Source organism: Lactuca saligna, chromosome 5, assembly GCF_052625555.1.
Source record: "Lactuca saligna cultivar CGN05327 chromosome 5, ASM5262555v1, whole genome shotgun sequence".
Classification (NCBI taxonomy): Eukaryota; Viridiplantae; Streptophyta; class Magnoliopsida; order Asterales; family Asteraceae; genus Lactuca; species Lactuca saligna.
Window position 1 is genome coordinate 135381850 of NC_136421.1, and position 25973 is coordinate 135407822.

The 25973-nt window shown below is 32.4% G+C and overlaps 1 protein-coding gene across 1 annotated transcript; it reads left to right on the forward strand.

Moving 5' to 3' along the window:
* Positions 1–21422: 21422 nt before the first annotated feature.
* On the forward strand, positions 21423–23503 carry LOC144997070 (putative carotenoid cleavage dioxygenase 4, chloroplastic). Its single transcript, XM_078956890.1, has 2 exons — positions 21423–22906; positions 22987–23503. Exons 1-2 carry the CDS (start codon positions 21483–21485, stop codon positions 23369–23371), a joined length of 1809 nt encoding a protein of 602 aa, XP_078813016.1. The 5' UTR covers positions 21423–21482; the 3' UTR covers positions 23372–23503.
* The last annotated feature ends 2470 nt before the right edge of the window (positions 23504–25973 follow it).

Consider the following 25973-nt stretch of genomic DNA (forward strand, 5'->3'; position numbering starts at 1 on the left):
ATCATTATAATGCTTCCACCAAGCATTATGTTCATATTTATGGGTAATATCAGGTTGTTCAGGAATAGGTCCTTTAATAGTATACAATTTATGATATCTTTTAGTATTCTATTTCAAGACAAGAAGCCAATTGTAGAAACTGTATCCGTCGAATGTTATATGTTCACGTAGGTCTTTAAGATTAAATTGATGCATGGTAAAAAGATTGGATTTGTTTCTCATCTACAAAAATTTAACAAAATTCTTTTAATATTTTCAGTATTTAACTCTTTAATAATTAATACCCTTTTAGTTTTAAAAAAATTATCATAGGCTAGGATTCAAGTTTCAAAACAATTAAATGGTTAGGTATCAATGTCATTCATCACATTCATTTAAATCCAACTAGTCAGATATCAATTATCATTTATATTATACTATATAATTTCTAATTAGATGAGATAACTAATAACAAAATTTAATAGACATTTTGATCTCATCTATGCATCAGATCTCTCATGCTTAGATGACCTTTATCACAAAAGATTTCAGATCAAATCATCCAATTTGAAAAAACTTGTATAATCGGCCTATAAGTTTGTTATAGAAATCACAAATACACCCTAACTATCAAAAAATAACATCGAGCAGTTAGCTGACCTTTATCCCACTAACGTACCAAGATATGTGTAAGTGTTTTTCAAAACAAATTGCATACATTTGAGGTTTATAAAGGGTCATTGATGTTTTATAATTCTAGTTTTAAAAACATATGATATCATGGTTATTACATACATATAATAAGTCATGGTACCAATTTCCAAAAAAATCATTTGTAAAGGTTTCATATGAAAACTAGTTTTTATATATAATTTGATGCGGTTCAATTTTAAGTTTAATATCTCATATTAAGTTTGAGTTTGTGCGTATTATAACATGTATATCATTAATAAAACTTCCTTTTATTACTTAGATAATTGGAGTTTGTATAAGTTACAAAAATCACCATTTTTAGACTTATAATTTAGTATTTCAAACTTTGACGTTATTAATGTTTTATAAAACCGGTTTTTATTTTAAAACAATAATTTGTTACATCTTATGTTCACATTATAAGATTTGAAAACCAGAAATCCATGTGATATTTATTTTGTTCAAAAAATTATTTAATCATGTGAAAAGATAATTTATCAACCACACATAATAATCAACATTATGGTAAACAACACATGCATGCAAAATAGTGCAAAACTAGCCATGATCTATTGATATTTTTATGAGCCAACATAAAAGAGTCAAGTAATTTCCTAAGGGATTAAATGGAACAAAATCTGCAAGTTATTCTTCATTTTGACTTCAAGCTCCCACTTGCAATGAGAACAAACTTTGTAGCAACTTCTACAAGATTTTAGAAAAGCTATAAAACTTTATAAAAACTCTTAAAAATTGTGGGCACCTTCAAGATCTTCAAAAATGGTCATCTTCTTCATCTTGTTATATTTTATATATAAGAAATCTAGTTTAATACTAATCTATTATATAAAATAACAAAGATGAAAAACTATCTACTTATTATTACATACCATTATGAATATAAGAATATTACAACCATTTTAATGAATCAACACAAACAAAAACACAATAAGGTCCATGACTTGTCTATGCACTATAAAATACATATAACATACAAAAAAATCATTGTTTTTCTGAGACAACTTTAATGACAATATATATGAAAAATTTTGTCACATAAAATAACAATTAAAGTTGTAATAGGAAATATGTATGAACTGTAGCATCCCAAAATACGACCCAGAAATTTTTGTTTAATAATTACTAAAAACATCATGTTAATATCATAAAATAAAACTCGTACGTCAATATCTCAGCACCATAACAAAGTATCACGAGGAAACTGTATCAAGACTGTATCAAATCACATCTATAAAAAGCTAAAACAACTCCCAGGACAAACTGAAGATGTGGTGTGTGCGATGCCATCAACCCGAGCTCTTCCCTTTACTTGCGGAAGTACCCTCTACATCGGACCGAAGTCCAGAAACTGCATCGGACCGAAGTCTGGAACTGATTGGGACCTTGTCCCCTGCATCGGACCGAAGTCCGGAACTAACCGTATCAGACCGAAGTCCGAAAACTATCTGAGCATAGCATGGCATGGCATAAACATATCAACTAGCATGAACACATAAACTGCATACTGCATCGGGCCGTAGCCCATAACACATAACACATAAATCCTGTCTGAGCCACGAAGGCATCAAACATACTGAAAACTACATCGGACCGAAGTCCGGAAACTACTACTAGCTAGAAGGGTCGGCATTGTGGCCTTAGACCCATTCCTACAGGAAGGAAACTCACCTCGTACACTGGCTGCTAAATGAACTGCTCTGGAAACCGTCTGCTGCTGCTCCGGTATCTCCCCGACTACAATTTCCATAAATACATTCAATCAATTACTGATAACTTTACTGAGGGTAAAATAACTATTTTACCCCTAGTCAAAGTCAACGTCCTGGTCAAAGCCAACCTCCAGTTGACCGGACTCGCCGAGTCTGAGGAACTACTCGCCGAGTTCTACCGTTCAGACTCCAACTACACTCAAATCCGCTCTATGGTTCCTAACTCGTAGATCTGAAATCTTGGAACCATCTGAACATGTAAAGTTGCTAACTTTACGTGTAACTACGAAGGAATGAATCCATCCTACTCAAACACAACTTCACTCGGGAAAACTTATCCGACTCGCCGATTTGCTCATACTACTTGTCGATTTCTAAGACAAACTTCATCGGACTCGCTGAGTTGTTCTTCCAACTCGTCGAGTCGACGGCTAACTTCATATAACTCACAGAGCCACCCTGAGGACTCGCCGAGTTCATTCATCCCTTTTTTCCATACACGTCCGATCTGAGCCATGCAGCTGCTACAAATCATGGATCTAAACTTCTAGGGCATGTTTTTCATGTAAAGTTGCTAACTTTACGTGCATGCATGGCTTTAAAGGCTTCATATGACCAAAATAAGCTCTTAATGAGGTTCTAGGCTCAATGGGGACTTTAATCACAACCACAACCGAAACTTTATACTTCTAGCATGCCATGAGTGTCCAAATCTGAGGTATAACCCGGCCACAAGGCCTAATCACAAGGGATTTGGGGTTTTTGGGCTTAAAAACCACAATTTAGGGACAACATAGATCTATATGATCAATAAGAAAGGTATAGAATTTAATACCAGAAAAGATGACCAATCGAGTGTGTATTCTGGATCTACTTCCTCTTCCTTGAACTCTCCAACTTTCTCCTTCTCCTTATGACTCCAAAGATGCCTTCACAAGCAATGAACACACACACACACACACACTCACTAAGAAAACGGCTAGGGTATGATAGTTGATGCTCTGGAGGTGAAAGAGACGAGTTTGGGCTCATAAGAGGGTTTAAATAGGTGCAAAACCCTAAAATTAGGGTTTCCTCCAAACAGGCAAACTCGCCGAGTCCAGCGTGTGGACTCGCCGAGCAACCGGCTAAATACGCGTGCTCATCCCGTCTCTACTCGATGAGTCAGGCAATGGACTAGTCGAGTTCCTCACAAAGGAATAAACTTATTTAAATACATACCGGGAATGGGGTGCTACATGAATGCATTTTTATACAAAAACAAGTTATCCATATTTTCCAAAAACCAAGATTATCCTAATAATCAAAATTTGTAACCAAGCTTGCAAAGTGTCTCTAGTACCAATTGTTGGGTAATTATTAAAAAAATTAGTTTCAAAAACTCAAGATTTTAGCAAACCCAAGACTTTAAAATTTGTATAGCATAAAACTAGTTTAAACCCACCAATGATCTTGAAAAGTTTGGAATAAAATCATCAACCATGAAAAATATGACAATCTTGACTACCTTTCCTAGCCTCCTTACTCACGTTTTTTTCAAAAAAAAAAAAAATATGTGGCATCTATGTTTTTTAAAATAAAAAGAAGTCTATTAAACCCTTTTAAAAGTCTCGTACTTTTCATTTAAATACTCCTTTTGTCCATGCTTTAATCATCATAAAGAAGACTTGCTTGTAAAGTATGATTCTAGTAATATTATAAACAATAAGGACTAACATCTTATCTAGAGACAATACTTCAAAAGAAAGATAAGAAATTGATTTCACTTACTGTTTCATTTATTAGTCAAGAATATTTAATTTATATAAAAAACCCTTATATATAAAAAGGGATGTTCATAATTTATATATAAATCATTCCTTATGATTTATTTTGATACATAATACTGAAATTTATTATTTCATAAAATAAATAATTTTCAATTAATTATAATAGTTATATTTATTTATCAAGCATCAAATTCTTATAAATAATATATTTGCATCAAGTTGTTTTTAGCATGACCCTATTGGATCATATATTATTTAGTAATATCATTCTATAATATTGGCCATATAGATCTTTCGGACAAGGCATCAACTATAGGAGGTACAATACTTCTCTAATAAACAACAGAGAGTTAGCCTTCCAATGCAACTACCAAAATCTAATCTAATTAGGATTCAACCCTTTGATAAGCGATTAACTGTTCCTTTGTTCTATGATATCTGTATGAAATGGAGACATGGATAATGGTCAATGTCAAAATTCAAAATTATGTTTCCTGATTAGATTTTTTTGATGACTGCATCTGACTACTAAATTCAACACAACAATTTTAGTAAGGGCTCGGCCACACACTTTAGATGTCAGCACCAAACCATCGAGGGGCCCATATATATCGTTTCTCATGTTATGGAAGAAGGAAAAAAAATAAACTTCGAATCTATAGTTTTTGCCTACTTCGTCATGTCATATATGGAGATACCCTTTATAATTACCAATTATAGATAGCATTGGATTAAACCAATGTATTACAAAATTATAAAGAAAACCAATACATGTATCTAGGTTTGAAGAATAAAAGATGTCATCATCCTATAATTACTCGTGACTATATATATGAAGTAATCTCTACATTCAGGTTGTTCCGATACTTAAATCGTTAGTAAGTACTTGTGAGTGTTAGCATAATATCTATGTTACGCCAATCACTATGGACAATCCACTAATACTCATAAAAGTCTTAAATCACTTACTTACTTCCAATAGTATGACCGACTATGGAGTTTTGAGTAAATTAATACTCGGGAAGTGGATTCCAAACATGCAAAAGGAGAACATAGTGATAAACTAACTGAAATGACTAATCTCCATCATATATTAAGATATCTACCTAATAATCACTAAAGCAAATTAAGAATTATACTACTTTAAGTTCTTGAATTTAAAATAAACTAAACAAAGAGTGTTTAATCCAATTCATTTGCAAATATAATGAATCTTGACTTTTTCTGACTGTCACAAAAGGTCAATGACATTACCTTAGATAATGGATCGTAAACATTATCTTCTGATATGACTTATTGACCATGATTTCTTCATATTTGAAAAACTATCAAATGTTATGTTACCTACTGAGTATGTTTCATGTGAGCTTGTGTGACTTGGGTCCATACTCTTGGTATGTTCACCCTGATAGTCACAAGAATCTTCAAAAGGACCATCAATGATTGAATTTAAACAATGATGTCACTAATGAGTCTCTTCTAGTCACATAGTTTCCTTTGCAATTCAACCAAATGTAATATACTATAAGTTTTTGTTAAATCCACTTTGGTGTATTAATTGGTAATCTTCCAAGATAATATTTCACCATTCATTAAAAGCATGAATTTTGACTGCAAATGAAATTTTCTTTATCAGTATGGAACTTAGAATTAGTATAACTTTTGCATTGATATCTTCCATATTAACAAGATCATTGCCTCTGTCCTCCTATGATACTTAGGAATGTTCATGATCTTGATTCGTTGATTTTCACCAAATTGATCTAATCCAACTTTTCCTGATCAAGGCGTACGAGTCATCAGATCTTGTACATGTCATGGCATATATGATCGATCCCAAAGTAGAAAGATGTAGGACCCGGCTCATTTCCACTAGCTCAAAAGTAGAACTAGGATAATAGCATTTCTCAGTGTCATGCCATATTTTATTAATCACGAACTCCTTTCGAGTTCTGCATGTTGAGTTTTCTCAAGATTCCATGTACTTTGGCTTAATCCAATGAATCATTAAGATATATCTCCATAGATCCTTATATTTTGTATCTTTGTTGTATCTCCCTTGTGTATCATAGTGAAACATTTCTAATACCAAGCCAAGTTGTTACACTTGCTAAGTTAGAACTGTTGGGTTTTATGTACTATAACACTCCTATGGTGCACATACAACCCTAATGCTTTGGATCTAAGTTTCTCTACTTACACATGTAATAAACAATTTTCCAAATCATGAAGTATAACTAGCATGCAACTTTGATATATGAATCATAAAACTAGTTAGAAGAATACCTTTTATTTGTATCTTGTAGTTCTTGGGCTTTCAAGAGCTTAACACCTCAAGTCTGATGCCACAAATGGTTCATAAGACATCATGAACAAGAGATGAATATGAGAGAAAAGTTATGATGCTCAAATCGGCTAGGATTACACCTAGGAGTCTTGGGGCCGATTTTGCAAGCTTAGGGGTTCAATATATAGTTTTGGAATTCCTAGGGTTTCAACTTGTAAACCCTAATTCCCTTGGGCCTTTAATCCAATAACTCATTAGCCTTATGGGCTAACACATCATGGACTCTCACATAAACTTAGTGTATCACTAATCAGTCATGGATCTTTGGGCCAAACTATACGTATCACTGATTTACATAATTAGTCCCCTTAATTTAATTAATCTCTTTTGATCACTAAATTAATTACAAGTTAATTCTTGACCGATATTAATTAAATAATATGATTTCTCAATTAATATATTATACTTATAATATATTAATAAATCACAAATAACTTCTTTCTGAAATATCCATCCTATCAAATTGTTTTGGTGAATGCAACCCGAAATGGACCATGCTACATTTGGGTCAAGTACATACCAATTATAGTTATGGGCTTAAACACCTAATCTAATAGTCTCACATATGGATATGTCTAATAACTATAAATGTAGGTACGACTTCAAAAACCGACTAGCAATCGTAGCTCTTAAAAAGTCGTTGTCAAACTCTGACCTAGTCAATGACGTGTCCATTAAATAAGGGATCATATATTCCTACATTATACAAGAATCATATGAACTGAGACATGGATTATAATCATTCTCTCTATTCATGTTTTGTTTCCCGATTTCCGATTTATGACGACTGACTAATTGAACAAATCAAATCAACCCAGGCTTGGCCAAGCACTTAGGGTGTAATCACTAAATCATCGAGGGGCCTACATATATCGTTTTTATCCCTCTTAGGGTAAAAGAAATGGATAAACTTTGACTTATATTCTTGCACTATTTACTCATCAAATCGCACACAACGATATGTTTTATAACACCAAGTTACTGATGCATTTACATATCATCAATGCGCAACCGACTTGTAAACTACAACTATATATCTTCGTTTCAAGAATATAAGATATTATCATCTCACAATCACTCATGATAAAATCCATGAAGTGATTCATGTGAGCGTGGGTTTAATCCAATACTCAAATCTTATTACAAGAGTACTCATGAACACTGCAACAATCTTATGCCATGTCTAAACACTTAGGCAGTCTACAGTCAAATTCATGATAGTATTACATCATTACCTACTTCCAAAGTATGATTGACTATGGATGTTTGAATAATCTTATTATTCGGGAGTTAAAACATGCAAAGTGAAACTCAAGGATAATCTAATACAATGTAGTCTCAAAACTTTTGTGTATAAATAAAAACACTTAATATTTAATCACCATCTTGATTATACATTATTCATTGAATAATGTTTCGATTAATCAAATTAATACTTGAATTAAAGCAATAGCTATACCATGATCCAAGCATGTACACTGTCACACCCCAAAACCGAGAATGGCGGAAACGTTCTGGGGCAGAGGACGTCATGTAGTGTATCAAAACAATGTAAAGTAGTAAACAAGCAACAACATCATCCATTGAATTAATAGTATAATTTTAATTACAAATGTGTTCTTTAATAGTATAAGACAACATAATGAACAATCAAAATAAAAGAGGAGTCTTGACTGCTCCATCTTCACAAAACCTAGTCGTCATACCTGTCTATTTGTGACTTGAGATACAACTTTATTTTGAAAGTGAGTATCAGCAATAAAGTTGGTGAATTCATAAGTATTGATGTGTCTTTGATTCGTAAAAACTATAAATTAAAGACTTGTAAACATTTGGAAAAAAAAAGTTGGGAAATGTTTGTAAGTAATTGTAAACGTTTGAAAACCCTAGGAAATCCTATATTTCCTACTAGTATAAAAGTAGTCTTCTACCAAGACTCGACTGTTTTGAAAGTAGTTTTCTACCAAGACCCGACTGTTTTGTAAGAAAGCATTGATGTAAATGTGACGTTTTTTCCTGTTTAACTATTATTATAAAAATTATAGTCTACCTCGTCGATTATGTGTATGAGTCACAATATAAAGGTAATAAGGAAAAATAGTTTATCTATATCAAATATATCCTACCTTGTCGTTCATGTGAATGTGTCACAAAATAAAGGAAGTAGAATAATATAATAACTAAAGATGTATCCTTTTGCATTAGGATATTCACGGTGTGGAAACTCGCCGAACAGTACAACCGTGGACACCCGTCGACGCTCCTTTTCCCTACTGTAGCTAACAGCTTTGGGTGTGAAATGGTAAGTCCTGAAACATTTGTAACAAATCCTATGTAATAGTATCTATTAAACGTATTAATGTATACGTGATCATGTAAGCGTATCTCTGTAACGTATCAATGTAGATGTACTCATGTAAGCGTATCTATGTAAATGTACTCATGTAAGCGTATATATGTAAACGTATTCATGTAACATATATATGTAAACGTATTCATGTAACATATATATGTAAACGTATTCAGGTAACATATAATGTATTAGTATAGACTCATGAATGAACTGACTCTTGTGTGATTCCTTGTACTTGGAATTGTAAGTAGTATCTCCTAACTATACCTATTATAGTTCCTAGTAATGTACGAGTATAACCGGAAGTATACCTTTGCTACCCAAAGGTGTTGAACTGACTAATGGAACCTTTATACCTATATAGGCATACATGATATATAAATAATATTTAGACGACATTCGGACGAGCAACCGATGCCCTAAGGCCACATCCCAACGAGGAAAAGGAAATAAAGTGAGCTAACCGTCCTAAGTCCTTTAAACATTATTTATATAACTATACATGTGTAGGCATTCATTTGACAATATAAAAGCATAAAAGAAGTTTTGTAAAACCTTTGAAAAGTTTAATACTAAGAAACAATGACCTGATGTCAGTTTATAAAATGATTGAAAGTATTTTGTTTGATAAGACAATTTAAGTATAAGGAAAAACCTTTGTTTGAAAACACCTTTGTAACAGAGTTTGAAAGGAAACTTACAGTGTGTAAGACAGTTTGATAAAGAGTTTTAAACATGTAAAAACGTTTAAGAAAGTCATTTGAAGAAATTTGTTTGGTAAAACAGTTAACGTATAGTAGATCCATTTGCATGCTAGTTATTAGTCACATGTGATTGATATAATAACTAAACATGATTCAACTTGTATTCCCCCTCCCCCCCCCCCCATAAAGCATTTATAAACATTTAAAAGGTTAATTAAGGGGCATGAACTCACTTGATTGATTAGGAGAAAGCGAGATGATAATCGAGCAGAATTTCGACTTGGAAGAGTTGATTTTCTCAGGAATATCGGGAATCTTGGGGACCTAAGGAATGCAAAGCCTTCCTTCGGAATTCGAATGTGAAAACCGGTGCTTTGGGAGCTTAAACGCAAAGCTTCGGCGCGAGAAAGAAGAGAACTGAGCAATGAAACCCGGAACCCTTGAGTTCTATTTATAGCCTTCATTTTTGGGGTGCCACATCGTGGAAAGGGATGGACATGTCGTGGGGATAAATCCTATCCTCTTCCATTGACAAGACGCCATCAGTCATATTGCCACGTCGCGGCCAACTGTGCCACGTTGTGACAAGCCTGACAACCTCGGATTTCGGGTCTCGAACTTGTAAAATCCGTAACTCTCTCGTACGAGCTCCGTTTTCGACGTTCTTTATATGAACACGTAGGTAGGAATATACTCTACAACTCTCATTTAGACTTCGTCGGCTAATTTTGACTTTATTTTTAATTATTTATTTTTAACAGGCTGGGACTGGAAAAACTCGTTAAAAATCCATAACTTCTTCATCTAGCATCCGTTTTTGCCAGACTTTTTACCATTGTGCTACTTTGGTTGAGACCTTCGATTCTTATTTAGGTTGTTTCACACAAAAGTCTCTCGATCTCTATTTCGAGTTTTTAGCTGTCTACTGCTATATCTGGATCTTGGAAAAGTCATAACTTCCTCATACGAAGTCAGATTTGTATGTTCTTTTTATGTACATTTATGGTTTAATGATATCTAAAACTTTCATTTAGAAACCTAAGGCTAAAAATTATTGTATTGAAACTTCGCGTTTTACGCCTATCAGTGTCGCCGGTTTTTTCGAGAATCTTCGGTTGGTCATAACTTTTTCGTTGTAACTCGGATTTTATGGTTCTTTATATGTATGAAAACCTTGATATGATTCCTAGTACTTTATTTAACCCAAATAAGTTTTTAGGAAAGTTATATTTTGACCTAAATTTGACTGGTGTTACATTACATTGTCTCGAAATATCGGGTTGTCACATACACTATGTTTACCTATGTTCCTTTCTTTGTGAAATAGATCAATTGAATCACATATTCAATGAAACTCATTTCACAATTCCAAATCTTTATCACAAGTGTAAGAATGCCAAATTCTTGCCACTATTATAATGTGTTTAGATTCTAAACTATCATGCAATAATACCTTTTGTAATGTCATGGTACCAAAATCACAGAGACTTTGCCAATGATATTACAAAACTTTCTACTAGAGATTGATAACAAAACAATTCCAAGGAAGTGAAGTTTCAAATTCAAAGTACATTCCTTTGAACATCCTTCTTGCACAAATAGATTCTTAATATCCATCTCCCATTATGGAAACATTTCCATATATGCCATATGACTACTCATTATTAATAGAATCATGTCTATTCATAATAATGTCAATATGGTCAATCCATTACTATACTTCCAACTACAAGCGATCAATCCTTAGCAAACCTCAGATCGTCTTTGACAGTTGTTTAATAACTTTAGTCATATCTAGTTCTTGTCCTCTTAATGCCCTAGGCATTTGGAAAATTAGAACACGTGAATATTATAGCACATGCAATTGACCCTATACTCGAAGCATATGGGACACGATTCATAATGTCTTACATACAGACATGATACTTGACATGTATTTTCCTATAATATTTCCATATATAGAATTTCCAATGTTGAAACACTTCAACATGGTATTCGTATATGCTCATGACTAAGTTTGATTACTACTTCAATTTAAACTTTTAGATTCGAAATAAAGTATAAGTATCCTCTCGCTTATTATAGCGAAACAACTTTTCATACTTTGCAACTTTGCAAAATAGAACTTTTTCCTATAAATAGCATTACTAACTTGCAACACTCAATGTAATAATTGTGCTCCCACAAGCATAATAATTACATACTCATTAGCATAACACTTATGCTCCCACTAGCTTTGACATGCACCCAGAAATTAGTTGGACTTCGAGAAATCGATATTTATCGAATTTCTTTCCAAGGTTTAGATTTTCGATATGAGATGCTTCGATAATCCTTTATCTAAGCTCATACACCTTTTATAAGAAAGCTCATATGTGTGTCTAAACTATTTCAGAACTGACAACAATAAGTCCTGAATGTTCAAACTATTTGCCATTTCTCACAATTCGAATTATGAAGAGGGATGCTATAATAAAAATCGAATTTGAGAACACAATTAACACAACTACTATCTTCTCAAAATCTACTTAGGGAAACTGTTGCCTCAAAATCATTTTCATGAATTGGATAGAAACCTTTGTCACTTAGTTTTTATGGTTTATGTGTTTCTATCCATGTGAAAATGTCATTTCCAACCATTATCATAAGACAAGGTCTATGACAAAATCAAACACATATGGACTGAACTTACTCAATCTTAATTTCTTGCCACTTGGCAGCACAAGGGTCTACCATGTCTTCCAAGCTGTTGAGCAGATCACCCTTACTGATCAACAAACTTTCACTGATCAAGGTACTTTGCCTTATGCAAACAATTGAGAACTCATAGAACTCACATGCATAGTCAACTTTAACTGGAATGAGCACAGAAACAAGAATCTTTCAACATGTTAGGTTACAAACCTCAAGTCATGTACAAGTGATAAATAATAGGTTTATTCTTGATTGCTTCTTGAAGCTTTTCAAGGTCTTTAAGACTCCCACTGACCTCTTGACATATAATATTCTCTTTACAATAACCATTCCTTGACAAACAAATATGCAAGAGTTAGTGCGCTTTCTTATCAAGAATGACACTTCATATAATTGGTCTTAGTTGGTCTTTGTCTTATTTAAAACATCACAACTACCAATTTCAAATGTGCATGAGTAAGAAAACTTTTCTACTCCGTATTTCATGTTGTGTTATAAACCTACTTAGGATATGTCACTCGATACACAATCTTGGAGTATAACTCTAAGACTTGATTTTGGAATGAAATATGATTCACCTTTTTTATTTAACCATTTCAATAATTCCCGATTCCTCTTCTTAGCCATATAGGTTCACTAAGGTGTCCTTAGAGGATCAATTGTGATATGGTTTTCATAATCATTAAGATGATCATAAAACACGATACTAAAGTACTCTACTTTGATTTTATATTGGAGAAACTTTCATCTTTTACCTAACTGATTCTTCTTATTCGTTCTGCTATACATTGAAACTTTTTCAATGATTCAGAATTACACTTAATTTTGTAAGCATAATCATATTCACTAAACTCATAGTAAATCATGACAAATAGTCTTATTGTTCTTTGTGGTGGACCTGATTAGTGTACAACAATTTATACTAGCTCCCCTAGTTCTTCACTTGACTCACATCTATATGTGAACAAGGAATTAGTCTTAATTTTCCAAAGATGAAAAATTCTCATTCATCACACAATACAAGTTGCATGATTTTAAGTTTCTGTCCAACTGAAACTTTGGTGATGAGAATCTTTCCTTATTTGGTAGATTTAGACACCACCACAAATGAATGAATAAAATCCATATAGAAACATAAAAACATCAATTTTCGCAAATGCCATTGTAAGGATATCATAAAATAATACAAAATTAAAATTTTCTTTATTTATAAAATTGCGGAAAAACTTGTCCTTATAACGCAATTACAAATGAAAACTATGTTATTACACATTTCTAAGCAATCTATCATAACTCCTAAGTAGCAGCTCAAAAATCCGATCATCGAACCATGCAATTGAAATCCATCTCTTCGCGATCAGACTCAACATGCTCTTCCTTTAAGCTTCCTTTCTATTCTTCGATCCTACAAAACATCAAAATGTGATCTCATCACATCATGTATTAAGAATCTAGAAATAAGAAATTAATAGAGTTAGATAGTGGACTTACCTAAAGCAAAGTCATACATTTTGACCTTTCCATCCTTGTGATCCTTCAGGTAGATACGACAGCTTCGCATCCAAAGCCCCTTCTCTTGGCAGTAGAAGCAAACAGATTCTTTTGGATGATACATGGGACAATCTTATACTTAGTCTTTCCCTTTCCATTGGGAAGAGAAGACTTTTATGGACTACCAATGTTTCCATCATCAATGTCCATGGAAGTTTGGGAATCTTCCAATCAAATTTACATTACTAGTACACCAAATCATTGTTGATTCAACAACAATTAGCAAATAGGTAAGATCAATAAGGGTCGCATCGTGATCTGTCATATAGTAGTCTTTAACAAACTGACCATACAACTCGGAAAGTGATTGAAGAATAGGTCAAAAGCCAACTTCCTCGATACAACGACTCGTAACATTCCCTGCCTGTCAATGTGTGACTTCATCTCCAAGAGTCATGTGCACACACATACCTTCCATCTTGGTGTTTGCTTGCCAATAGGGTTTGAGTGACCTTGAAATTTTCAAGTCGACAAACATGTGGGTCAGGGAGAATTATTGAAGGAGGTGGAGGAAGTGAAGCATGATTTACATTTCAACGATCCATTCGTGGAACATCATCTTCTTGAAGAAAGCTTTTTCTAGAAGATTCGGGAATACCATAGTTGTCAGAACTAGACATCTACAAGGGAGAAATTCAAGTTAAGTTGATTTAAGTCCTTCATATAACACCCAAATGAAATATTAAGGCTAGGCCCCGGCACAATAATTCATAATTCGGAAGAAAGATGTCGTAATCCAATTGCAAATTATTTTTCTGTAGGTAAATGACGATTTACCAATTCCACCACGAAAAACGAGAATTTTAAATTAATTAAGTTTTAAATGAAACTCCTAGATCTTTTGAGATTCATTGAACTTTTCAATGGTATGTTTAATCTCTATTATATCCTTCAAGTTTGTGATTAGGATACTGAGAATCACAAACAAGGTGTGAATAACCATGCAAATTAGCTTGGTACTCTCGAAGTCATTGATCACCTAATCAATGTGCCCGTTAACCACACACGCTCCATTGATCTATGACAAGCTACAAGCTACCCTTTGCCACCCTTACTAGTCCAAAGTAGTGTGTCGGTTAACCACACATGCTCTACTAACGACTTGGCAAGGTGCAAAGTGCAGTTTCATTGATTAGCACCAAATTCACATTTTTCCTAAGAAACTAAGATTGGGAATTTATAAAACATTTAGTTACTTGGTATTTCATTGTACTTTTAATGGAAGTTTGTGTCCTTTCCTACTCGTTCGGCTAACGACCCTCCACTAGTCAAGAGCGTGGTAGGTAAGAGTCGATACTCATTCAATCGCCATTTTATAGGCAATTTCCTTAAACACCTCTTATAGACCAGCTTCGTGAATAAGACCTACTAACAGTAAGATTGACCTTTTACTTATACATATATAATATATTAAACTTTTAATTTTATATAGTTTAAGGGTGTATTTTACACATTTAAAATACTTGATGGTTTAATCTATTAATAAATTTGACTTTTAATTTAATTAAACTTAAACCAAATAATTATGGATTTATTAATACTTCTTTTAGTTAATCTTTTAATTAATCATCAACAAGGCCATAATTAAACCTTTTATTTCTAGGTTTAAGTTATGAAGCCAAAAGTTTTGGTATTTAATATTTCACAATTAAAACTTTTTAAATCAAATTTAAATTCCAAAACTTGAGGGCAAATATTGTAACTCTTCAAAACCTTTTGGACTCTAAAACTTGATAGCAAGTTTTGTAACTCTTCAAAAAAAAACCTTTGAATTCCATAACTTAATGAGTTTAATGTTTCATTAATGATATTTTTCATATTTCATAACTTGAGGACAAGTTATGAAACTTTTCAAGAAACATTTAGATCACATTTAACTAATAAAATTATCATATAAATTTACCCTTTACTAATTTTACCTAATTCAACTCATATGAAATTTTTTACAAATACTTAGTTTTTCACAAGATCAAGTAATTATCTTAAAATTTGACAATCATCATGCTATTGAATGGGGATAATCATTACCATATCAGTAAAATCAAGTTTTATGAGCCAAAACATTTTGGGGTAATGATCCTAATCCAAAACAGACCAAAAGCTCGAAAAACCTGCCAACTAATGATCCAACTCGTCGATCTAGGCTATGGACTCGTTGAGTTCATGGTCATATGAGTCAACTCGTTGAGTCCACTCATGGGACTCTTTAAGTCCAGCAGTCAGAAAGCAAAAAATCATAATATTTCAACTTTAAAAACAATACAATTGCATCTATATAATAGAAAACACTCATGGCTCTGATACCACTGTTGGGTTTTATGTACTATAACACTCCTATGGTGCACATCCAAACCTAATCATTTGGATCTAAGTTTTCTCTAGTTATACATGGAATAAACAATTTTCCAAAACATGAAGTCTAACTAGCATGCAACTTTGATATATTAATCATAAAACTAGTTAGAAGAATACATTTTATTTGTATCTTGTAGTTCTTGGCCTTTCAAGAGCTTAGCACCTCAAGTGTGATGTCTCAAAGGGTTCACAAGACACCATGAACAAGAGATGAATATGAGAGAAAAGTTATTAAGCTCAAATCAGCTAGGCTTACACCTTAGTAGTCTTAGGGCCAATTTTGCAAGCTTAGGGGTTCAATATATAGTTTTGGAATTCCTAGTGTTTCAACTTGTAAACCCTAATTCCATTAGGCCTTTAATCCAATAAATAATTAGCCTTATGGACTAACACATCAAGGACTCTCACATAAACTTAGTCTGTCACTAATCAATCATGGATCATTGGCCCAAACTATATGTATCATTGTTTTACATAATCAGTCCCCTTAATTTAATTAATGTCTTTTGATCACTAAATTAATTCCAAATTAGTTGTTGACCAATATTAATTAAATAATATGATTTCTCAATTAATATATTATACTTATAATATATTAATAAATCACAAATAACTTCTTTCTGAAATATCGATCCTATCAAATTGTTCTGGTGAATGTAACCCAAAATAGACCATGCTACTCTTTGGTCAAGTACATACCAATTATAGTTATGGGCTTAGACACCTAATCCAACAAGAACATAGTCTCCTATGGATTGTACATTATATATGTACAATATAAGGGTGGTTACAATGCTCCCACTAGCATTGATATATATATATATATATATATATATATATATATATATATATATATATATATATATATATATATATATATATATATATATATATATATATAGAGAGAGAGAGAGAGAGCTTATTTATGTATCTCAAAATTCAAACTCTTGAATTCTCTTATTGAAACAAAGATCCCAATTACTCCCACTGACTTTGACATATATATGGTTCATCTTTATTTGTTGAAATTCAAACTCTTTGAACTCACTCATTGAAATAAAGATTTCAATTGTGAGATGCTCATTTCATCCCATAAATGACCTTTTCAAGCTTACACATCCTTCACAACCTATCTTGTTTTGATTATATGTGTGTTCCTATCCATGATTGCCTCTTCTTGAGGATCCACTAACACCTAAAATTTATTGCAAAGTGCTTGATTTACTAAGTTTGAACATACATGGATTGGATCTCGATCTCCATGTCCTTTTTCCATGTTGCGGCCTTTAGGTCCTGCCATAGCTTTCAATAGCCGGTATACTTTGATTTCCATCAACTAGTGACTCATATACCTTAGTAATATAAACTCATATATAATTAGGCCCATGACATCCTCTAGCAAGTCTATATAGAAGAGGTGGAAATATGCCAGTTTCCCTAATTCAACCTCGAAAAGAATGTTAGGGACAACTTTAGGTTCTTTGTTGGTTGACTCTCAAATCTTATAAAGATCAATATGGTTCTCACCGCCCCTTTTATATATCAGATCCTTCTATTGGAAGACTTTCCTTCAAGAATCATGCACTTTGTTCTCAGAAGGTTTGTTAAACAACTATCTGAAACTATTATTGAGAAGTCCAATGAGATAACCCATCTTTATTCTAAGTCCTAGATTGTCGAGCGCTTCATGACGAGCGTATGCCTAATAATCATAGAATTCCATATGTGAAAGTAAGTATTGAATCCCACTTGACATATGAGAGAGTGTTTCGTGAACCTTATTAGTTAGTACAAGACTAAAGGACTTCTCATAACATTATTCATGGTACAATTCATGAATTGTTAGTACAAGACCAAAAGGACTTTGCAATTCACATTGTACTATTTATATAGGTTCTAAGACATGATTTAGAGGTGTTTTTTCATCCAAAAACGCTCTACTCAATTCAGTAAGTTCTCATTGAAACCTTTAAGAACATGATGATCTTCAAGTTTTAACAGAACAGTTAACTAGTCTATTTTGTAATTGAATATTCTAAAAATCACATAGCTTGTTCCTAACTAATTGAAAACTTATATAAATGTTTTCAAGTACATAAAAATACCATCAATATCATTGTAAGTACACAAATTAACAATGGAATCCTCAATTCCACTATTACCCTCTAAATGATTTCAAACACTCAATTGAAAGGGTTAAGAGTTCAAGTTGCTCACGAACACTCTTCAACCAATATGACTTATTCTTGAATCATTTAATACATCATTGGGTGTTGTCTAGTGTATAAAAAAAATTTGTAACCCAATCCAATCACATACCAAGCTCCTAACAGTAAATGGATTGTCCAATTCTATAGCAAATTCCCAAAATTCTCTTACGGCCAAATATTCCATAAATTAAACTAAAGATGATTCATGTCTTCATGTTTTTGCATTAAAATCATATTGCGAGGGTCAAATCTTGTTTATGAGTATCATATACCCATTAAATGCTCACATACAACATATTTCATTGTTTTCATCACAATTTCCTTCAAAATAATACAAATCCATGTTTATGCTTGATTTTACCGTCAAGATTGAATTGAGCATTCCAATTGGATTTGTTATTATCAAATATCATCTAGTTCATAGAATCAATCCTATTTTATCACTAACTGTAATATCCCCAAGTTAGGTTGTCTAAGGTTCATTGAGCTTTTCACCCAGATCATTAAATCCAGCACTAGGATGATTGGATTGAGATTAAAACCATGAAAAGAAATCAAGGGAGGTTAGGAAACCAACCCCTCATTTTCAGTTGAAGCCAAGATTGATATTGGGGGTTCAACCCCCAACAATGAACTCAAAAATAGAGCTATTGGAGAAGGATTTATACATTCTTAGCCTTTGATTGCTTCCCTTGTTGCTGGAATGCTTCAAAACATGTTTGATTCGAACCCTAGATGGAAAGAAGATGAATAATCTCCATTAGAGAGGCCTCGTAGATTGAAAACACAAAATTGGAAGGGATGAAGGGAATCTGTACATCTTATTTCCTCTCTTTTTACATTTGGTCCTTCAAGTTTACTTATTTTGGCCAAAACTCACCAAACCTCAATATTTGAGATTTTAACTTAAGTTTTAACATAATAAGTCTCCCTTCATCCATTTTATAACTTTTGTAGTCCCTTCCATTAATTGAGTCAACCCTTTGGTCAAACTCATTTTCCAACTTGGCACTTTTGGTCCTTTAACTTTTGAAATTTACTATTTTCATTTCTAACTTCCTAAAATTTATATCAACTAATGATATGATTATTCCTTGATGATTTAGCTATATAAATCATCTTTGATTTATTTACTTTATTAATATAAGTATCTAATTTTAAATTTAGGATGTAACATAGGTGGCATTTTAATTGGAGATCTCCGATTTGGGGGTGAGAGGGCCTTGCGATTCTCAGGTTTATATGATGTTTTAAGATATGTGTTAAATAACAAGATAGATACTTGGAAATGATTCTTAAATGGAGATCCTAAGTTAATAGTCGATGAGATTAGGCATTATATTGATGAAAGTTAATCTCTCGTATACTCAAGTAATTACTAATTAGAATTGTTCTGTTCTACCAAAGATTAACATATTCTTTTCGAGAGCTCATCTGGATAGACTCGCCACATATCTAAATTTATCAAAAAAGGGTTTGGAAATCATAAGTATTTTTGGGTCGATCTACTTAAAATATGAAGAGTAGGTGAAGCACTTCTTCCTTAAAATGTGAGATGGCAGCTATGTTTGGTATGTGATTTTTGATGGGTGGATCGATATCTTCCTCTTTGTCAATTAGTTGATGATGTGTTTCAATGGATAGATAACTGACAACTTTCACAAAACAAGAAGTTGGTGTTTGAGTCCATTTTTATGATCAAGTGTTGGGCTTTGTGGAAACATTGAAACTCGATTGTTTTTTTGGATGAATAAAAGCACACTAAGGTCCTGTTTAATAGATATTTTTTCAGATCCAAACAGATCTTTCTGGATGAATGGGCCGGAAAGATTGTTCAATACACACAAAAATAGGTCTTTTCCAGTAAAATATGTTTTTTTTTTCTAGAAAGCTCCAAAATCATATTTTTCTAACTGTATGGGCTGGAAAGACAATTGTGCCCTAAACTCCGCCTATTTCTTTCTTGGATTATTAATTTCTTTTAAATAATTTTTTATTTCTTTTTTTATTGAATTATTGTTTTTATTAGATTTTTATATATTAATAAATATTATTTTTAATATATAATATTTATGTAATAATTGATATTATTTTATTTGATTATTAATTTCTTTTAAATAATTATTTATTTTATTTCCTTTGTATTATTCAGCAACTTCATCTATCACCGTATAGAACAGTAAGGTAATATTTTCATTTATCATCATTCAGCACAGTCAATCAGATGTACAATCAAACAAATTGTTTATTTCTCAATCAGAAAACTTTCTCATACAACATTTTTTCAGACATAAACTATCAAACGGGACCTAAGCCAATTGGAAAGTTATACTCAAAAAAATCTTTGATTTTTATGTTAGTGGGAGTATAAAAGTTTTAATTAATTAGGTCTCTTGATTACAACCCTAATTTTATATTTTTCTTCTCTGGCCTTTTGTTATTTTCTATTGAAGTCTTTTGGTGATAAAAAAAAAAGTTTAAGAGTAAATAGGTTGTCTTTTAAAGTTAGAATTGAAAACTAATGTAAAATATTTATACCATCAAAAAGCCAAATTATATTGATTAACGAATGATTTACACGGTTGTAGAACAAATGCATTTTTGACATATAAAATACAGGATAAGTTTTGTTCAATTATCATGCATGTGGAATGATATTAAAAATAATTTTCTTTTTGGTATTTACATATTTCAAGTTTCATTGACGAAAAACAAAAACAATAAGAGTGAATCAAAGAAATTTAACATAAAAAAAATGAGTTTTAAAAAATGAGACTATCCTTCACAAAAGCCGTCAATTTCATACGATCAAAATTACTAATAATAGAAAAACTTAGAAAAGGATTGCAGAAGTCGCCAAAAGATGCGCCTATACTTACAGAGGGATCAACCAATTTTTCAATATGTCCACATTTTAATTTCATTAATGTATACGCAACTACTAGCTACAGAAAATATCTCACCTTCGAAAAAAGCCAAACTATTTATCGCTTAAATTCACACGCAATGTGCGATCCTTTTCCTGTTACAAGACAAACGCAACCAGATTCCATCTTAGCATTTTCATTTCGATACACTCCGTCGATCGATCGTGGGAATGGAAACCGTCTCCTGCTGCTCCATAAATTCACATTCATCGTTCCACAGATATACCAATTTTCATTATCATACTAAAACCATCAAATCCCGACCAAGTTTCATCGTTTCCCTAATCAAGACTCCAATTGCCCGAAGAAGCCGGAAACAAGAAAATTCCTCTAATGTCGATTCAAGAAACTCATTACTCGAAAAAGTACAAGAAAATTCGTCTAATGTCGATTCAAGAAACTCGTTACTTGAAAAAGTGTTTAAAACACTTGACAGAGTGATTGTGGAGTTTCTCGATCCTCCACTTCACTTATCTGTTGACGCGAACTATATTTTATCTGATAATTTCGCACCGGTCAAAGAGCTGAGTCCGACCGAGTGCGATGTCATACAGGGTTCCATCCCTGCATGTCTTAATGGGGTTTACATACGCAACGGACCGAACCCACAGTTCCACCCTAATGGTCCACACCACTACTTTGATGGTGATGGGATGGTCCACTCGATTAGGATTTCCAATGGTCGAGCCACTTTCTGTAGCCGATACGTGAAGACCAACAAGTACCTAATCGAGCACCAGCATCGATCCAATGTTGTCCCCAATGTCATAGGAGGGACACGTGGGATCGGCCCGTTTATGGCTCGTGTAGCAGTATTCGTTGCACGAGTTATTTTCGGGCAGTATGATATTATCAACGGAATAGGAGTTGCGAATACAAATGTATCGGTTTTTGGGGGGAAAGTTTACGCCTTATGCGAATCCGATATTCCTTATGCAGTCAAAGTTAAAGACGATGGAGATGTAATAACGTTAGGCCATGACGATTTTGGTGGGAAGCTTTCGAAAAACATGACGGCTCACCCGAAGATTGATCACAAGACAAAGGAGGCTTTCGCGTTTCGTTATTGGGCCACAAAGCCGTATCTTACTTACTTCCGGTTTGATTCAAATGGAAATAAGCAGCCGGACGTTCCCATCTTCTCCATGGAACACCCTTCTTTGACACATGACCTGGCTATCACCCAAAAGTATGCAATCGTTTGTGAGACTCAAATTGGCGCGAGCCCCATGAACATGATCCACGGAGGTCGGCTGGTCGGTGTAGACTCTACAAAAGTTCCGAGAGTCGGTGTTCTTCCAAGATACGCAAATGATGAGTCGGATATGAAGTGGTTTGAGGTGCCTGGATTCAATATATTTCATGCCGTGAATGCATGGGATGAGACGGAGGAAGATGGCAGCGAGGTGGTGGTGCTGGTGGCACCCAACATATTGTCGGTGGAACACTTTTTTGATCGAGCTGATCTGATCCATGGATCCATGGAGAAAGTGAGGATTAATTTACGAACTGGGGTTGTGTCCAGGAAAACTTTGTCATCGAACAACTTGGAGTTTCCTGTGATCAATCCAGCCTTCATCGGTAAAAAGAACAAGTAAGAATAAACTCTTAACTTGTAATACATATTATTCGAATCAGCAGTCTTAAGAGAATAACCGGCATTATCCGATCCAGGTATGTTTACGCAGCAACCTCAGAGCAATCTCCGGTAAAATGTAGGATGATGAGGGCATCAGGGGTGGCAAAACTAGACATTGCAGCAACGGAAGAGAACAAGGAAACAGATGAGTGCACAATAGCGAGTCGGATTTATGGAAATAACTGCTTTGGAGGTGAACCGTTTTTCATTGCGAGAGACCCAGAAGATCCGAACATGGAAGAAGATGATGGGTATGTTGTGTGTTATGTTCATGATGAAAGCTTGGGGGTGTCGAAATTCTTGGTGATGGATGCCCGGTCGCCGACTCTTGAAGTGGTTGCGGAGGTGAAACTGCCGCAAAGAGTGCCTTATGGTTTACATGGGATATTCATTAGGGAAAAGGACCTCGATGAGATGTGAGGATCTAGTTGGATTAATATATGTCTTTTTATGTTGGAACTTTAATCCCTAATTTTAAACTAGAAGAAACGATTAAGAAAATGATTAGATTTAGTTGTATACTTGTATTAGCCCGACTTCACTCGATCTTCAAAAGTGAATTATACGTTCATTATGTATATATTATTATTGTCCGACTATATCAATTTTTATATTATTGAATAGTTCATAGTTACTCATGAAATTTGGTGGGTTGCCCGTATAGTTTCTTCATATATGTTGGGATGATAGGTTTATTCAATATTAAAAGCATTCATTATTTACTTCTTTTAATAAATAAAATCAAAAATTGCCACTTATTACTCTATTAAACAATATGTTGTATACATGACATCTTTTCCCAAGTCTATTTATTAGACTTTTAAATTTCAAATCTCTTAATATTAAGCAATATTATATCAAATGTAAAATTCTCTAGGCAATGTAATTTCATATTCCTAATATTAAGAAATATATTAGACAATATATCATAAATAAATCAAGGTCATTGATTTTTATTCTTCAAAATCAAATTTCAACAATTTTTTTATGAAACAATTGCTTTCAATTGGAATATTATTATCCGGGTTTTCGTATTATCAATATTCCACGTGAATAGCTTTTATATATATATATATATATATATATATATATATATATATATATATATATATATATATATATATATATATATATATATATATATATATATATATATATATATATATAAAATGGGTTTTGATATTTTTTATTTTATGATATTTTTTAAATAAATAATATTTACATGTTAATTTATGGTTTTTTTTTCAATTTTAAAAATTAAAAAACCACATAATACTTATATTTATATATGTAAAATATCAAATATAATAAATATTACATTAAATTGTAATTAATATGTTTCTTCATTGCTTATTTCAAAATTTTATTTTAAAAAATACTTGCTATTTAAATTTAATGTTTTAATTTTTTAATCAATCCGTGTAATACAAACGGGGTTTTACATGTTTTTCATATTCATTATTTCGGCACCGCATTGAATATTATTTAAAAACTTTATACATTTAAAATATTATTTATATATAAACATTATAAGCTTACCAATCAATATGCATACTATATATAAATATTTGTTTGCAATTTATTATTAAATAAAATATTTTTTATTATTTAAATTTTATTATTATTAACCATATAGAACACGGAATATAACTTAATGCTATTTTTAAATAAGATCCAAGAAAATTTAGGGAAATTCATATGAAAATTTAGCATAGTTGGTGGCTGTAAATGTTTTGCGACCTATTCCAAACATGATGATTTTGACAAATGGTGTTATAGACAAACTCCATTCAATCTTATTTATTTATATAGGGTTTCTATTTACACCATTCATAAATTTTGGGAGACTTCTCCCAAAACATGATGATTTTGACAAGTGTCAAAGGTATAGGCAAACTCAATTCAGTCTTATTTATTCGTAGTTTTCCTATTTATCTTTTATTTTTGTTGGTAATATTTGGGAAAATACCACAAAATCACTAAATTTATATAAAAATTGGATTTTGATATTGTGTTATTTTTTGTTTCAAGCTGGATACAATATTTCTAATTTGTTACGATTTTAACAACTTGACTGGTTAATCTGGTTGTCTGTTGACTTGACATTATGATATGTCAGTTTTAATGATATAACATCCTTGCATGGCACAAAGATATGACAAAATTTTAAAAAAAAAATACACAAAAGACATTAAGTTTTGACTTTTTTAATTTTGATACTAAGTTTTTTTTTTCAGTATTGACACTCCGTTTTTTTCTAAATCGAACATCATTTTTCCTATTTTGTTCAATGTTGACAATTTTTCATTTGAAACCGTATAAGTTTCTTTTATATTTGAAACAATATAAATACATTTTTATTCATTTAAGAACCATATTTTTTTTATAAATACAAGTTTTTTACATGCAAACCATAATATTACGTATAAATATATACTCCCTAGATTCGATTTTAGTTGTCCACTATACTATTTTGGTTTGTCCCAAAATTCTTGTCTGATAAAAGACTAGTATAATTAAGCAAGTTTTCCATACAACCCCTGGTAATAAATACGGCTAATTACTATCGTGCATTAATTAATGGAATAAAAAAAGCAAAAGAATGTTGGAATAGTGTCTAAGGCTGCAACTATATTAGGCAAGTATTTGATCCGATTGTGTATGGTCCTTTTGGGTTGCCTTCATCATAGCAACTTGACAGGGTGATTTATTATGAGAATAAATATTATTAATATATTATGAGAATAATATAAGGAATAATAATATTATTTGATTAATATAAGTCATAAATTAATTAGGAATTAATTTGGTGATTTAAAGAGATTAATTAAATAAGAGTGTATAAACTGTTAATTGTTTGATAGTTACACTTTGGGCTGTAAACCCTTCATGGATAGGGTTGGACGATTTCTAGGGCTTGGGATAAGCCACAAATTGTCCAAGGGCTTATCTTGGAAAGGATTTGGATTGCTTTGAGTAAAGGTTATCTAATTAGGGTTTAAGGGTGAAACCCTAGGAGCCT

What these genes read in the sequence shown, in the direction of transcription:
- LOC144997070 (XM_078956890.1), top strand. Translation starts at nt 21,483, where the DNA reads ATGGAAACCGTCTCCTGCTGCTCCATAAATTCACATTCATCGTTCCAC. An exon ending in TTCATCGGTAAAAAGAACAA is followed by an intron (nt 22,907 to 22,986) that starts GTAAGAATAAAC and finishes TATCCGATCCAG; the next exon opens with GTATGTTTACGCAGCAACCT.